This window comes from Nymphalis io, chromosome 19 (genome assembly GCF_905147045.1).
Source record: "Nymphalis io chromosome 19, ilAglIoxx1.1, whole genome shotgun sequence".
NCBI lineage: Eukaryota > Metazoa > Arthropoda > Insecta > Lepidoptera > Nymphalidae > Nymphalis > Nymphalis io.
The window spans coordinates 36,977-55,210 of NC_065906.1; the positions used below are offsets into that span (position 1 = coordinate 36,977).

The window sequence follows — 18,234 nt, forward strand, 5'->3', positions numbered from 1 at the left end:
GCAAGAGCCTACTTGAGTAAATTATATTTTGTTTTTGAGTTAGAAATTTCTGATTTTGATAAAAGGGTTTCAATGTCAATGAACTTTAGTCTATGAATATTTTTTCTAGAAGATATTTTATATTATTATTTGTAACAGAATCTTCAAAGTTTTTGGTCTTTTGAGTGTAGGAACGTTAATATTTTTTTAATCTATAATTATATTTTAAAAGTCGAAAACAAATACGATGATTTAGTTAACATTAATAAGTAAAAGAAAAACCACATTGTTTATAGCGTTTTATTACAACGACTTCTTTCATTTTAAATTTTACAACCTTCTTTACAAATATAAAATCGTAACGATCAATCTCTCAATAAGACATACAAAATTACTTACTCTCAATTAAATCACTCTTTTTAACATTATTTACAAAAATACATATTTACAAAACACGATCACACTACAATAAATAAGGCGGCGAGGCGGGCCGACGGCGACGGTCGCTCGGTACTCTAGGCTAAGCTACGCTAGGCTAGTCCCTACGTTAGGCTAGTATCACACTAGACGAGCACCGTCAGGCGCTCGGGCGGCGGGTGGCGCGCGGGCGGCGGCTCGGGCGGCGGCAGCGCGCGCTTCGTGAGCTCCTTGTCCCGCGGCGGCGTGTTGTTGCGCGCGTCCGCGTTCTGCGCCTTGTACAGCGAGTGCGCCCGCGGCAGTTCGTCGGCCTCCCGCGGCGGCCGTTCCTCTCGCAACGGATTTGCATAGCGACGAAGATTTTCTTCATTCTGCAGATTGTTCGACTTCTCCTCGTCGCGTCGGCGCGTGCGCTCCTCGGCAGCGGCTGTGGCAGCACGTCGTCTTCTTATGAATAAAACTGCACCCACTCCTGCTCCCAGTAAAAAAAATGTGGCACCAGCCGCGAGCGCAAGCAAAGCACCACCCGCTCCACCCGTAGTAGCAGCAGCTTCGGCGACGGCAGCGCGCGGTGTTGGCTGCGCCCCGTGCTCCACGCGCAGCCGCAGTGCGGCGGCGAGCAGCGCGTGGTGAGCGAGTCGACGGCGTGCAATGAGTTCGCTGAGCACTCGCACCGCTGCGGCGAGAGCACTGATTCCCTCAGCGTCCTCTTCTTCCCCTGCCCACTACAAAAATAAAATAAAATACTTCGAAAGTCATTCTAACAATTATAATAATATATAATAAATCAATAAAAATAAAATAAAATAGCCTTTATTTCCAAACCCATTTTCCAATTTACATATTGTTTTCCTTTCATCGTCAATTTATACAATACTAATTATCTATAATAATATCTATTTTTTATTAGATTAATCAAGAATCTAATGTCAAAAATTCTAAAAATATATGTATAAATATTAATTATTACTTAATTTTAAATTAATAAGTAGGAACTCTTGTACAAATCAGCTTGTTTGGCCCATTGAAATATTATAAAATATTTAGACAGGTGGATCGGTAATTTTGTAACGACAGGAAATAGAAATCTGTAAAATGTAGGCGTTACGACCCATGACCCAAATACTAACCAGCGCTAGGTCAAGTGCGTCGTCGTCTGGTGCGAGATCGCACAGCAAGGTCAGCGGCGGCGCGGGCGGCGCGCGGTCCGCCAAGGCGGCGGCCAGCGCGCGGCGCAGCGCGGCACACGCGCGCTCCACGTGCGCCCCCCGCGCGAGCCGCTCCCGCGCCAGGCGCAGCTCCGCGCGCGCGCAGCCGGGGGGCGGCTGAGTGCGGGCGCCCGGCCAACACGTGGGCGGTGCGGGAAGAGCGGGAGGCTCCACTCGGCGTCCTGACACGCGCCGACATTCACCGAGCGGCGCGCACGGAGCGCGCAGACACAACGACGGAGCAGCGGGAACGCATACCTGAAATACATGCGTTTATAGTTACTTACTTTTTAGTTTAAAAAATCTTTTCATATAACTAATTAGTATTCAGTGTATACACACATTTACAAAACATTAAATAGTGAAGTCGCTTGCAGGGTATCTCGATTGTTACCTCATCGGTTCGGCAAGGGAGTGCGGCGGGTGCGAGGCAGTCGGGTAGGCCGCACCACAGGCGCGTGCAGGCCGGCGCGCCGGCCACGCAGCGGCACGCGTTGCAGCCCCACCACCATGTTCCGTTATCGGAGCCGCACGCACCCGGAGTTTCGCTCGTCTCAGCGATGCCTTCACCACCATTCTCACTGCCGTCGATAGCTTCACCACTTTCTGCTCCGAGACCGGCAATTACTGCAAATATTAACAACATATACTCGTAATATAATACATAGTCCGACATTGTTAGTATCTTTTGATCTGAACTGTATTCATTGCGGATTGCAAAATGCAGTTGTAATATTGCGATAAGTAGAATTACAAACATTTAACTTACACTCTAGACAACGTCTCGCTAGTCGTGCTGGTGGAGGCGGACAAATGCATCGTGCCTGGGAGCCAGAAGCGGTGCAGGTCGCCGGTGATGGGCAAGGAGGATCGCATGTCGACGTGGTGCAGTCGGAGCCAGTCCATCCCGGAGCGCATTCGCAAGCCCACCAACCCGAGCCGCCCACGCAGCGCGCTCCGTTACGGCAAGGTGACGAGGCGCACCCGTCTGCCGCCCGCTCGCAGCGCGCGCCTCCCCACCCCGCACGACACATACATGCCCACGTATTGGAGTTGCCCCCCACGGCCACGCAGGAGCCTCCATGTAGACATGTACACGGAACGCTCCCAGAGCCGGCCGGTAGCGGAACGACTGCAGTTTGGGGAGGAACGGCTGCTACCGGAGTTACCTACAATAGTAAGGCTTAGGTAATTATTGTCTTTGGTAGTTCTGTTTTCTTGGTACAGCGGTGACGCCCCGTCTGTCTGTGCTTTAGAACTGACGATCTTACCGGTGGTGTTGCGGGCAGGTCACATATGGTACCAGCCCAGCCGGGCGGGCACACGCAGTGAGTGACGATGGCGATGGTAGACAGGGGGTCCCGTACACACGTACCGCCATTTATGCAAAGTAGTTCACATCGTAGTTCCTCACGCATTGTACATGTTTCACCTGCGCAGAGAAATGTCAGATATTAACAATACATTACAAATTATAATAAACCCAACTCATTGTAAACAAGATAGTTCAATTGTGATACCTAAACATTACGTCGCGTGTGATTGAATTATAACAAAATTATGAATACTTTCACAGATACCCTCTTCGTAACTGTATTTTTATTTCTTTATTAATAATATGCTTTATAAATGTTACTTTGTTACGACGCTAGGCAATTATTGTAATTATCTTATGTTCTCATGAAAGTGTCAAAAGTCTATTCTTAATGATAAATAAAGTTTCTTTAACCCGAATACTTCCGTGGCATTCACAATTGGTACAGTGTGATGATAATATGGGCTGTCTCAACTACTCACATGAGAATGACGACTGCATCTATCTGCAGTCTACTTTATACTTACATATATGTATCTCTCTTTGTTCGACATAATCTATGAATTAATTTTATTATGGATAACGATTTCCTATCGACGAATAAGGACGTCCATTATGCCTATTAACTCACTCTATACACCGGACACAACTGTACTAAGTATTGCTGTCTGGCGGAAGAATTACTGATGGTACCTACCTAAACGGGCTTGGTAAAATTCTACCACTAGCACCAAGTAAACCAGATATACTGACCAGACCAACCCTCGAGGCATATGCAGGTAAACCCCGTGGAGCTGGAGACGCAGCTACCGTTGTTGTGACATGGATTCGGGGAGCAATCGTCTAATTCTGTGATTGAAAAAGAAGTATTTAATTTAACATACTTTACCGGTTAACATTTTTGAATGATCTTTCCGATACTAACGATCTCGCGCCGCGCGCTGCGTGCAATTCTTCCCGGTCCAGCCGGGCGCGCAGTGGCAGTAGTAGTCGCTCTGCGCCGTGTAGCAAGGCGCCCCGTTAGCGCACGGAGAACCGGCGCAGTGATCGCGGTCGTCCTGTACAGATTTCATCTATTGTAGGTCTTACTTACGTAATATGAACACCTATTTAAGCTAACGCGAAGCACTCACCCAACAATAGCGTCCAAGACAGGAGGTCAGCTAGAAGCAGAGGAGTGTTAGTGTTTTAGTGCGGCTGTGAAAGTTAATTAGATAAAGTTTTCATTTGCATAAATACACACTAAGGTTTTTAAATATGTGCGTATGTATGTTTGTCCTTCCATTTATAGAATTGCAAAAAATGACTTCAAGTGTGAAATATGTTAAGGAAAGAAGAAGAAAAATCAGTAAGCGATATAATGACGGGGCACACCTCACAATCGGTGCCCGAGAAGCCGACTGGGCATATACAACGATAAGCATCGAGTAGGTCCACGCACTCGCCGCCATTGCGACACGGTCTCGAGGCGCAGTCGTCCACGTCGCGGGCGCAGGTGCGTCCTGCGTATCCCGCCGCGCATGCGCAATGGAAGTCGTCCACTAGGTCGATGCAAGTAGCGCCGTTCAGACACTGGCCAGTGCAGTCGTCGACGTTGAGCTCGCAGTCGCGTCCAGTCCAGCCCGCCAAGCAAGTGCATGTGTATCCTCCAGCTGTATTGTTACACGCAGCTGCGTTTACACACGGGCCCAGGGCTCCTTCTGCAGCACCATTTTCTGAGCATTCGTCGACATCTGCGCATGATAATATCAATAAAATATTTTGTTGTTTTAAAATAAGCCATTATAAGAAACGCACGGGAACTTTCTCACCATCTACACATGTGGGTCCAGTCCAGCCGGGGGCGCACTCGCACAGAAACGCATCAAGCCTGTCTCGACAAACGGCACCGTTACGACAGGGTGCACTGGCACAGTCGTCCACGTCAGCATCACATCGTGCTCCAGTCCACCCACGCTCACAGGAGCACACGAATCCTGCAGGTGCGGCTGCCAAAGAGCAAGTGCCGTGTGCGCAAGGCTGCGGAGCGCATGGATTATCCACGCGCTCGCAGTCTACGCCAGAAAAGCCTTCAGCACATGTACACAGGTATTGGTCTGGTGCAGTATTTTCACAGGTCCCTCCGTGTTGGCAGGGTTCATGCGTACCGCAGTAGTTAAGATCTGTTCACAAAATATTGATGTAATTATAAAAATAAATTTAAATCGTATGCAGAGCATGTTTTGTATTATTCTAGATATACAAATAATGGAAATAGAATAGAATTGATTATGCTTTATTGTACACCAAAAGAGTTACAGAACCATTTTAAATACAAACACAAAAGAAACGAAAACTATTTTGTATAAAAGGCGGTCTTATCGCTAAAAGAGCGATCTCTTCCAGACAACCTTTGGGTGAAGGACATGAAATAAATAAATAAATAAAGCGGTAAAGAGGTGTACTAATCATCTCAATTTTTATTTTTTAAATAAATATAATATACCTTGGTCACAAAGAATTCCTCCCCAGTTAGTATCACAGGTGCAGTCCCATGAAGAGCCGTTGCAGTAGCCGTGCTTGCAGCCCGGGTACGGCTGGCACTGGGAGCATAGGTCGCCTCGCCAGCCGGGACGACAACTAAGACATTTTAAATTATTGACAATTACAGAAAAAAAAAATTAATTTGTAAAATGAAGATAACATAAAGTTATTCAATTTTAAATTGTTCGTAGAGAAATACTTACAGACACTCGCCAGGGTTATCGCATCGGCCGTGCGTTGGATGACAACCCTCTTTACAAACAGCTGCAACGAATAAAATGAAAGAACATAATAGCTAATATAAAATTTAAATCCAACTAATCCAAAAAGTAAAGTCAAACGACGTACGTTTTTCGCAGTTGTCGCCCTGCCAGCCCGGGAGACAGCGTTTGTCTCCTGTAGCGGAACAGGAGTAGTGGCCGAACTTATCATCGCGAGGTCGACAAAATGTGGTGCACGTGGTATTGTAGTAGTTGGGCTGGCACGTGACACGGACGCGGTACGCCACGGCCGCCGCCGCGCCCGCGTGCCGCAGCGCGTGCCACTCGGCGCCGGGCTCCACGATGCCCGACCACCACGCCTCCTCGATCAAGCCCGTTTCTTCTACGCAAAACGTTATATACAGACAGTTACTTTACGATCTCTGTTTTATTTAAGTAGTAATTATTTACAACAAAACGACACTTACCGGGATCTGTGTAGTTGTAGTCGTCGTATGCTTGTAAAATGAGCGTGAATGAACGCTGTAAATGTATGGAATAGATTAATTATTTAATTTTATATTATAATAATGTAGTAGACATTAACAAAAGTAATTTACTTACGGTCCATCGGAATGAGAATGGGAGCGACAGAGTGTAGAGTGGATCGGCAAGCGTAAACGAATCGGTTCCCAGAACAGGCGAAGCAGCGCGGCCGAACGAACAGGCGCCGGGCGCAGCCGCCGACTGGTATTCTTTGAGGCAAAGCGCAAAGCGCGTGCGACACGGATGTGCGCATGTGCCACCTGCTGCTACCGCGCCTGCGTTGGATGGAGCGGCGAGCGTGGGCGCAGGTGCGGGAGCGCCACCGCCGCCGCAACATACACCCGATGCCAGCTGCAGCCGGTAGTTGGAAAACTCGAGGATCTGCAGCTCGAACACGCCCGCCCCCGCCGCGCACTAAATTGACAAAAAATTTCATACAAATAAATAAACAAGAGATAAATAAAATAATTTCAAACAGGACTACAACACTAATTGGTATAAATTATGAAACTTATAAAAACTAAATAAAGCTAGGTGACGTAATGCCCACAACTATGATTTAACGCGTGCAGCGCGACTAGGCCTCTTCAATGTGTAATTAGCATCTCCACTCCACTCCACCTCCACTTGCACTAAAGTCATCCCTCTATTATCCGTATTGGCTGTATGCAGAGGTTTCTAGGCGTTGCAATTCTCGGGACCCTACGTTACCCTTACGGAGTTGGTTAGAAATATATTCGTAGTAACGCAGTATCTAATATTAAGATTTTTTATGAAATTCAGGTTCTCTAACTAGCCTAATTAAATTTTTTTAATTACTCTGACTCGTAAATCATATTTATAGTTAATTATGTGCTTGATAGAATATGAATGATTATTTAGTCCAAAGTTAATTAACAAGTAATACACATTTAATTTAATAAATACGAATTTACTGTACTTATACAAAATGAAAGCTGAAAGAGTACTTACAGAGTCGTAGAGCGAGGTAGAAAGCCACCGTAGTCATTACCGTGACGTAATGGCGAAGATATAAATTTATTTAACGAATTAAAGCGCTAGAAATAAGTTTGTAAAATAAAAGTATAAAATAATTAATGATGTGAGCTTGACTACAAGAGACACCGTCAACTACTCGAAGAACGTTGCGATCACGACTTGTCATATTTCTTCTTTTCAAATATTTAATAAGGAGGTAAACGAATTTAATTTAAATACATATTACAAATGTAGTATTAATACTAGAAGAATTCTACAACCTCGCGCTCTGTGTAACCCAAGACTCTAGACCTGTTGCCAGTTGCCTACGTTGCCTAGATATGGATTATAGACCTGAATATTATTTTAATTTTCACTTTAACAAGAGTCAAGAGGAGTCTGTCCAACTGTGCGTACAGTATCTATATAAAACCTGCCCGGCCTGCGATAAGTCTGCTTATACCTTTATTAACATAATAATAAAAAAGCAAAATAACTTTTCTAAAAATTATAAGGCTCAACTTTGCAAACTCCACCTTCACTTTAAGTAGAAGAAAGTATATTTAATCACAAAACACTGAGTTCTATTAAAGCTCTTATGAGCTTTGTCTTAGTTTTAGTGGCAGTATCGAAGCTCTCGACACTTGTATTGCTTATTATTGCAACCTAAAGCTCTGATATTCGACACTTCAGTGCGCTCCGGCGTCGCGCGTGTCGGTCGGGCGAGGTGAGAGGCGGCCAGAGACGCCGGCGCCGCCCACCGCCCCTCAGCGGCCGACTAGTAACTTCTATTACTGTTTGCACTCTACTGCTGTGTAATACAGTCAGAAAACTATGATTGAAATAAATTGAGTCGATGTAAAGAACATTATTTTGACAGTTTTCATAGAATGTAAAGATTGAAATGAAACATGTGACGACTTTGATGTATTTTTTAATGGTATTAAGAAATAGAAAAATGTATCTTTGGCGGTAGATAGGCGCTGTATCTGCTAAAAGTATTCATCGGTTTACAACGATTCAATTCGTTTGTTTCATTCAATCAATTTGTTTTAGAGCAGGAAATTTATAATTACTATTAAGTTTCGTTATGTTGTTTCATGTGCATTGTGAATAATTACATAAGAAGTGATAGTGGCTGGTCGTAGCGGATGGGAGTGCGCGCACGAGACTCCGCCCGATAGTACGACGCCCAGCGCTCACGACTCGCTCCCTCCGTCGCCGCCGGCAACAACGTCGATATTGACTTCGACCATAAGCTTTTTGTTCTATTTAAGGCATCGAGTACCTGAACGATGTCTGTTTCATATCGAGTAATGTTTTATTTGAATAATTCATTTCGTCTAGGGAGACGAAATCATCAATCACGTCACGTTACAAAAAAGAAAAACCTGAAGTATACTATTGTGAAAAACCGTTGTACTATACTCGCTACCCAGACTTCGAACAAGTATAATATAGATATTATCCCGGGTCTACTTGGTCCAACGAGACAAACATTTGGCATCCTATTTGGGCGAACGTATAATATATAATAATTACATAAGCTACCTAGTGTGCTATTGCGTCATACAAAGCTCCCCGCGTAATTATTATTATTTATTCACGGGTTTATTTAAATTGACGTGATTGGTAAATAGCAGTAAACGGCTATATTTATTAACATAAAAAGGATAAAATTAGTATTAAATAGTTACCAAATTTGATGAGGATTACTACTTTTTTAAACATAAAAATGTTTACGAGTTATTTATAAACGATGTCTGTCGCTATATTTTCTATATGTACATATTATAGAGACGAACCTAATGTCTCATACAAAGTTGTTTCGAGTCTTTTGTGTTTTGGTAGCGTTCTCTTCAAAATCGTCTGGACCAACAATCGTGTCTCTGTCTATGTCACCATGTTATGTTACGTCTAAAACTAAACAACATATTAACATACTCCTGTCTGACCTGAAATTGTAAACTAAATTAATATGCAGGTCCTTCTTCAATAGGATAAGTCGTTTTTGCTTCTTACCTATTTAAAATATTAAAATGAAGTATTATTTAGGTAGTCATTTTATTGAGTGTATTTTAAGGAACACATAGATTACTTGGCATAGACTTTGTAGGACAAAATATTACATAGGTACGTTTACGGTACATTGTCGTTTGACGACGACGTCGTCCATGCCCGTGGCGGGTCGTGAAATTAATTCGATATTTTTTTAATAAATTATAAGGTTATGTAGGTAAGATAATCGTTATAAAATAATCGAAATATTATCCTATGTTTTTCACATTTCCCAAAGCGTCTCCACGCAGGGAGCGATTAGTATCAAGATATACTCGTAGTTCGTACAATAATCTTTACACGTGAAACTTATTGCATATCATGTTATTGATTTATTAAATGATTGTGCTTTTTCATAGTGATTAGTGTATTCGTTATGTCGCTTAGTATTACTTTAAGCCTTTGTATTATTGAAGAAATATGTTCTTTGGGCTTAATTTAAGTTTTTGTGTCGAAATGTATGAAGATGTTTTTAAGAAGTATGTTTCCGGCGTCGTCACCCTCTGCTAGTAGTCACACGTTCGCGTTAAATGTTCATGTCAAAAACAAAGAATAATCGGTATCTATAAATACCTAACATTTTACAATGACATCAGACGCTTAAGCACGTCTGAATACGTTCACGCGCAACGCGGCATCGATAGATGTGTAACAAACTTAGTGTTTCAACAAACTCATCAATATAAACAGTTTCTTATAAATCGCTAATAACATCAAATTTTTTGTACGAAGAAATACACACGCACGCACTTAGGTTACGGGAATACTACACGACACGCACAGGGCAGATCGGGCAGTCTTAAAAGAAACCTTCGTTAAGTTTTAGTGTCCCGATGCGGGTTTCGACCAGTTCCAGAATTGATGTGCAGCCGTATAAATCTAGACTTATGTTGCAGTTAGTAATAATAAATAACATATTAAGAATACACATTACAAATAACATTGAGCTTAAGTCCATTTGACTTAAAAAACTTCTACAGCTGTAGAAAAGATCCGATTTTGAATCGATTATAGTGTGAAACAAAAAAGTCGTAATTCGGAACGGTCTTATCTCGCATTGCAACCATTATTGTTACTCGCGAACAATATTTTTTATGTTATTTATGAATTATTTTTATTACACACCACATTTAAGTTAAAAGTTTAAAAAACATATTCATATAAGTACCTTAATACTCATCTCTTTCGTCCCAAACACGTTCAAATAAATATTGATTTGAATAATTACATATTTTTTATAAATAAGCGTACCAACCAACTCAAGTTAACACAAATAAATAATTGAATTAACAAAGAGTATCTAAGAGATGTTTTACGCCGTTCTCATTAAATTGCGACATTTCACGCAATTTTAAGAGAACGACGTGAAAATAATCAAATTGAAGTGGATTATTTAAATTGACAAAGTCAATTACTAAGCACTAGCATTTAAATATTAAACGTCGAAGACAGTATCTGATGTAGATAATTATAAATAGCTTAACGTTGGTGAGTGACCGAGTGAAAAGTAAAAAAACTTGTTCAAAATGAATGTATAAATTTGCCACACATTATAAGAGCAACGAGCGGTCGAATCAAGCTGGCAACATTAGCATATTGTATCAATTAATTGCCAAATATTTGTTACTCATAATTGTTATTGATGTGTAGTGTAGGAGTTAACATATTCAAGAGTAACGGCTCACGCACACTGAGTCTTCCCTAATGAGGCGCGGTGTTATCCAAAATGTTGGTTTTGTCGGTTGTCACGAGCAAATGAGCTAACGGGTCTCATCTACACGCTCGTGCGAACATGTTAACAAGTTAACAAATTACGCGGACGCGCCGAACTCTCTACGGTGCGCTGAGCTACGAATTCTAAAGTACTGACAGTAGCCGGTTACCTGTAAACAAAAGATTTCAACGCGCCTTCGCCGCTACTCGTGTTGTCTTAAATTAAGCAAACTTTCCATAGCAAAAACCAATATTTTAAAGATAACTCTGGAGATTAAAGACAAGTTTAATACCTGTTGATGTGCTTTCATTGTCTCGCAGTAATCCTGTCTTAGTAACACTGGCTCTGTGTCACGAGTACAAAGATTATAATGATGTCCTCCTAACTCAATGATATGGTTACCACTTTCAAAAGAGACAAACTAACTGCGTAAGGCATCAGAGTACTCAAACATAAAATAGTCCGATAGAAATGAAATGAAACGAAAAAAAAGTTAACGGCAGCAATCTGAGGCGACTGTAGAGACGCAAGACCAACGACTAGTGAGCTAGTGACATTGAGTAATTCCTAACTCGAGCTGTTATTGACAATTCCTCGACGGAAAGACCGAATATTTTTTTGGCCCGATTTTTAAGCCGAGAGGCTGTTACATTGTTTAAAGTGCGAAAAATTATATTTCGCAGTATATTTACAGTTGTTCGCTGTATTTAATAAGTACATTAATTACATTTCGGGTCGACGTGTCGGTGAGCGGTTTGTTAACAGCGCTCATAGTAACGACTGCAATTATAAAACGATTATCATGCTTCCTCTTTCCGAAAGCGTCGACGATCTTAATAAATAAAAATCTCTTGATTTCGTAGCTTGATTTATAAAAAAGTAATTACAAAAAAAGTTTAATTAAAGCAATCAAAATAAAAAGCTACATATTATTATAATCATAGTCTTACAGGATTAAATTGAATGTATAACTAATTCGCTACCACCAGTTTGGAATTTAGATTCTACCGATAAGAACCGACAAGAAACTAAGTTGATATGTTTTTCGCAAATGAATTTACTTTATCAACTATATACAATTAAATGTATATAGAATAAACATGGAGTGCATAATATTCATCTATTTAAATGAATACTACAACTCCTTTTTGTAATCTGTCTTCATGTTTTCAGTGATATTATTTAATATATTTATTGTTATTTTGAACGAAAGATTTAATAATTGTGATTTATTAATTAATTTATTAATTGTGTAATTTTAAAGTTAAAATCAATAAATAATCAAATATAAAAGTTAGCAGGAAGTCACGAATCACAAATGTTATAATTAAACTTTATTACGAACATAAACAATTTTTCAAATGAGATGAACTTACGTTTAATAAAGTAATAAAAAGATAACACGATTCGAATGTTTAGTTATTTGAAATCTGCCAAAGGCGGTGTGTGTCGGCACTCGGCGGTGTCGGCATGCAAAGTGACGGCGAGCAGTGGCGAGTGTCGCCGAGGCACATGAATATGCATGGCGTGCGCTCACTCGCTCAGCGACTCTGCCATAAATGGTTGCGCAGATTTTCCCACGGATTTGCGACTTGGTGACATGACATAAGGATGTCATATCAATAACGAGATCAATTGGCGGAGGCGGTGAATGACATTAAGTGCGCGGACGGGTCTCGTTACCTTACTTTACATTCAGCGATTTTTCGCGAATGGAGAAGAAACATTATTTGTTTTCAATTATTATCAAGCTTATTAAACGAGCCATCGTCACCGAAAGAAATAGTAACTATTCATCACGCTGTAGATGTTCCCCTTGTGCCTGCAGTTACACAGACTTATTCAAACCTTAAAATAAGTTTTCCACAAGAATAGTTGATAAATATGCGGTTTCTTACTCAGGTTAACTAATACAAAGTTCTATTACTAATGAACTTTTACATTGTTTGTTCGTACGTGTTTTCGTGTAACACGGCGTTTGCAACGCAACGGAACCAAATTTTAAGATGACGTAAGATTTTTTCTTTGAAACCTATTAATATTCACAAACTCAAAACAAAAATGACTAACTTTTTTAATCAAATAATATTTCCTCAGAATACAATTTTATTGAATGTTTAAAATCCTACTATTAAACGTACATTATCAAGTGGTTCGGTGCGTCTGAAATCTGATCTATAATGGTGAACTGATGAGTTAATACTGTTTGGAAAATATAAAAGAAGATAAAACTTACAATATTTATAGAAAATATACATATATTGTTAAATCGATGCCTTTTAAACTTAACTTACAGTATTTTAAAAAATCATTATTTGTCAACACAAGTATATTAAAGTAAATGTAAATATTCAATCAACAGCCAATCGTTGTCCACTGCTGAACATAGGCCTCTCCCAAGGTGCGCCAAAGCTCCCTGTCCTCCGCCTTCCGCATCCAGTTGGTGCCCGCCACCTTCTTAAGGTCGTCGGTCCACCTGGCTGGAGGGCGCCCTACGCTGCGCTTGCCGATTCGCGGTCTCCACTCTAGGACTCGTCTGCTCCAACGGCCATCGGTCCTACGACATACGTGACCAGCCCACTGCCACTTCAGCCTGCTAATTTTGCAAGCTATGTCGGTGACTCCGGTTCTTTTCCGGATAATCTCATTTCTGATCTTATCCTTCAAAGATACTCCGAGCATAGCTCGCTCCATAGCACGCTGAGCGACTTTGAATTTGTGGACTAGTCCCGCAGTTAGTGTCCACGTTTCGGCACCGTATGTCATGGCAGGTAAGACGCATTGGTTGAAGACTTTCGTCTTCAAACATTGCGGTATAGACGACTTGAGGACTTGACGAAGGTTGCCAAATGCTGCCCATCCCAAGCGAATTCTTCGATCGGCTTCCTTCTCGAAGTTGTTCCTACCGATTTGTATAATCTGTCCTAGGTAGGTATATTCACTAACAACTTCGAGAGGTTTGCCCTCGACGTATATCGGTCCCGGCACGACATGCCTATTGAACATGACCTTGGTCTTGTCCAAGTTCATGCCGAGACCGACACACCGGGAAGACTCGCCTAGGCTACGCAGCATTTCGGTGAGTTGTTCCAGCGACTCTGCTATGATGACGATATCGTCGGCAAATCGAAGGTGTGAGATGTACTCGCCGTATGTAAATATTATTTAGTTTAATATGATTTGTTTCAGCCGAGTTTCATTTAAGTGTTAAATTATTCTAAGCGTTATACTTCGCTAACGACACGATCTATAACTTTACTGTCGACTGAATGTGTGGCGAGTCCGTACAAAGTCTGTCTCAATGTAATGTCAAGGTTATGGTCATAACTAGAATATTTATAGTGATACTTTCGATAATTCTCAAGAATTGTTTAAATATCTGTGAGGAGAGCCTGTGAACGGATGCGCCCGCGCCGCGCGCCGTCTGAGGAATTCTGACTGGTGCCTATTTTGCCTTCCATTGTGACAGGAAATAGTTAAGCTCGTACCTTTACGACCAATGCCATGTCGTTTACTCTGTTCACTCCCTTAACTATCGACAGCAGTAAGAGTTTCTAATACTTGCTGAAGATAATTGAACCCAAGTGCTAGTGAGATATTTAATACATGTAAATATATTCATTGGAATCCTCCGAGCAACTTCTAGCGAGCGTCGTGTCGGTGAGGGGCGGACGCGGCTCCCAGCGTCAATGACCCGCGTCATTCACATTTACTACAATTATTATGACTGTTTTTAATGTTTGTACGTTAATTTCATAATTTCGTAAATAATTTAAATTAATTTAATAAATCTGAAGTCGAAAAATATATTTGCTTTAATTTTACTTTATAAATAAATTTTATTAGCTTTAAAACATTACACTTTAGTCCTCAATATTTTTATGGAATAATATAGGTAATCTAAACTTGTTGGCTGAAACTTTAATGCATAAATACCGCACGATTGTTGACAACATTTTTTTTATTAATGTATCATGAGATTTTCTTGCTGATTATTTTCAGTAGACTCTACATTCTGGAACGGTTTAACTTTATATTAAATTCTTCAACTAGGCTTGTAAGGGCCTTTAAAGTATATTTTGATTTTGACTATTATCATTTACTCCAAACTCTTTGCTTGCCGTTTATGCGCAGAGGTGTTGATAGAGGCGCTTAACGATAACTAGTATGTAGTTATCGTTAAGCGCCTTGAAAAACTTGAGAATGTCACTCTATTGTATAGCTCTATCTGAACAGCACGATTCCCTTTATTTGTTTATCGAGCTGTCGAATTCTCATTTTAATACTTGACGAGGAAAATTGGCCAAAATGGAATATAATGCGGACAGTCATTAATCGATGTGGCGAAGATTGATGACTTCGGGCGCAGCGAAAGCGGGAAGGCGATAAGTGTTTGATTCTCACCGCGAAGCACTTTGTGTTTTAAAGTTTCATTTTTTCACTTTAATGATAGTAATATCCGTTGTCCGCGCAGCGGTCGGTCGTTCGAATAAATATTGTTTTACATTTTATTGGTGCTATTAGTTTAAAAGTTTAGTGGATAACAAATTGTAAAACTAATATTACTTATAATGCTTGTACATTATTAAGAAAATAGACACATGTCTTAGAACAAACAGTTGTCGGTACGTTGGTGATTTGGAATACTTAATATATATAAATTTATTATTGTTAAGGAAGGCTGCTTCTTCTTATGTTTAAAAAGTATTTTTTTCTGAATCATAAGGCTTTCTCCTGAAGCAGAGTTTGTCGGTTGAGAGTATGAACTAAAGTCTATGATTGTCATCTCGTCGCTCATCGATATGCGCTTGTAATAGTTAATATGCAATATTATTATTAATTGCCGCTTTCAAATAAGTTATTTCGAATTAATAAAATATTATAATAATATAAACCTCCATTAAGGTTTTTCACGATGACAAACATACTGACAGATATTGATTGACTTATAATATCATAATACTGTGAGTATTCAAATGAATGTAATGACATTTTTGGTTGAAAATGAATTTTATGAATAGAAATGTTTCTTAATAATTTTATAAATTATAATATCATACGAATGGCTTCTACGAAAAAGCCGAATGGCCTAGTGGTAAGAACGCGTGAATCTTAACCGATGATCGTGGGTTCAAACCCGGGCAAGCACCACTGAATTTTCATGTGCTTAATTTGTGTTTATAATTCATCTCGTGCTTAACGGTGAAGGAAAACATCGTGAGGAAACCTGCATGTGTCTAATTTCATTGAAATTCTGCCACATGTGTATTCTACCAACCCGCATTGGAGCAGCGTGGTGGAATAAGCTCCAAACCTTCTCCTCAAAAGGGAGAGGAGGCCTTAGCCCAGCAGTGGGACATTAACAGGCTGTTACTGTTACTGTACTGAACGAATGGCTTCTATTAATGACACAGGCCACTGTCTCTGCTCTTTGCTTATTTCACCAAGTTTTGTATCTCATATACAATAATTAAACAGATTTAATGAGAATTAAATAAATAATTTTGTTTTGCTATCCTTTTCCATTTCGCCTCTGTATTTCATTGTATATCATGCCCGCTAGGACGAAATACAAAGGTACAAGTGACAATGTTATTGTGGCTAATTGATATTACGGTTACGGGGAGCGTGAGACGATGCGTACGCGCACCTTTACTGACGCCTGTGTACAGCGCTCACTCCATATTTGCAATAGACTGATTGTAGAACAATAATATAAACATTATCATAGCGTCTCACTACACGACTTACTTTCTTGTAAGGTTTTTAGAAATATTTATGCAATACAAATAAAACATTGTTAAGGGAAAATAATCTTTTGTTATTAATTTTTTTTTAGCTTTGTAAATTTGACGGACATAATTCTTATTAATTTTACTGTACTAAGTAATATTATTAATAAACTTAAATAAACCTATTTAGCTGTTACAGACTTCTATTAAACATAACATGTAGATGTGCGCTCTGGAAGTTTCAATTTGCTTATATAATTATTTATTTATTTATGCTGTCGTTGAATATATTACAAAGTACATTAGGTTGACCACTGCTAATCGTGTAACGGTGTAAGTATGCGGCTCTCGTTCTCGGCTCACAGAGATCTCACAAAAGCTGGAATTAGACTTATCGGCCAGTATTCCGCTCACGTAGAGACTGGAGCGTAGAATGGACTTCGATTACCGACAGACTACAAAAACGCAAAAGGAGGTATTTTTAAAAACAAAGAGTATTTGTGACCAGTAGATATTGTGGAACACACAATCATTTCAGTCAAGTCAATCTGTAGGTTTTAAATGTAATGTAAGACGATCGTAATGTGGTGTGTTGGGAGGGTGGTGTGGTCAGTGATGGACGTACTTGCAGGCAGCAGGCGAGGGCGAGGGCGAGCAGCAGCGGCGCGTGCCGCGCGGCGCACGGGCGCATGGGGTCAGCGAGGCGCGGGGCGCCAGCGGCGCGCTCGCTGGGGCGCTCGCCGCATGCCGCCGCGCACCACCACCGCGATCTGCGCACCGGCACACTGCACTGCACTGTCCACAATTGCACTGCCCGGTCTGCCGTTCCTGGGCCACTGTCGCGTCGTAAGAGTGTCACAGGTCGCGTGTCGCGTGTCGCGGGTCGCGTTTCACGCGGATCGTAGTCGCGCGCGAAGTGCAAGAGGCGTGCGTTCACCGCGGGGCTCCGGTCGGGACTGCGCGCCCCGCCCCGGGCTCCCGCGCGTCACTCGCGCGCCACAGCCACCGCTCTCCTCCCAGACACTATGCGATGGACGAACGTAGATTACATTTCACGACTTCTATATAATTTAAAGATAACTATTACTTTGCGGGAATTATGTATAAACAGCAGTAAGTACCGGCATGTTTTGTCTTCATTTGTAAATAAATAGAAATAATATCACATTTAGATTTAATGAGATTACAGTGAGATTGATGTTTAACATCTTGGGAGATTTAAATATAAATATAATACTTATCACTTATATATTTCCAAATAAATTATCCTAACATAATTATTAAAAAATAAAAATAACCATTTTGTAGTGATTTATAAAATTAATTAAAACAAGAAGGAAGAAGAGTCGGATATGTATAAAAATAAAAATGCTATGATACAATCCATTCTCAATAGTAAGGGAGTAGACGATTTATTGAATTTATTGTTTCCGTTCGAGAAAAGTTCATTTGACAATCTTCTATTAACAAATTGTAAGAGCTTTATTTTTTCTTTAGTGTTTTAACAATGTAGACTTGACATACAAATGTGAATGCGCCAGTATGTCGAGTTCTAACGAATGCT

The 18,234-nt window shown here is 40.7% G+C and overlaps 1 protein-coding gene across 1 annotated transcript; it reads right to left on the minus strand.

Moving 5' to 3' along the window:
* Window positions 1–271: 271 nt before the first annotated feature.
* On the minus strand, window positions 272–17,622 carry LOC126775819 (protein serrate). The gene is made up of 15 exons (XM_050497926.1): window positions 17,296–17,622; window positions 6,267–6,602; window positions 6,131–6,185; window positions 5,791–6,045; window positions 5,646–5,706; window positions 5,405–5,538; window positions 4,731–5,081; window positions 4,294–4,652; window positions 3,845–3,977; window positions 3,673–3,768; window positions 2,876–3,036; window positions 2,374–2,773; window positions 1,999–2,231; window positions 1,527–1,862; window positions 272–1,121 (listed from the first exon to the last, which is right to left on the minus strand). Exons 1-15 carry the CDS (start codon window positions 17,359–17,361, stop codon window positions 543–545), a joined length of 3,555 nt encoding a protein of 1,184 aa, XP_050353883.1. The 5' UTR covers window positions 17,362–17,622; the 3' UTR covers window positions 272–542.
* Between the last annotated feature and the right edge of the window lie 612 nt (window positions 17,623–18,234).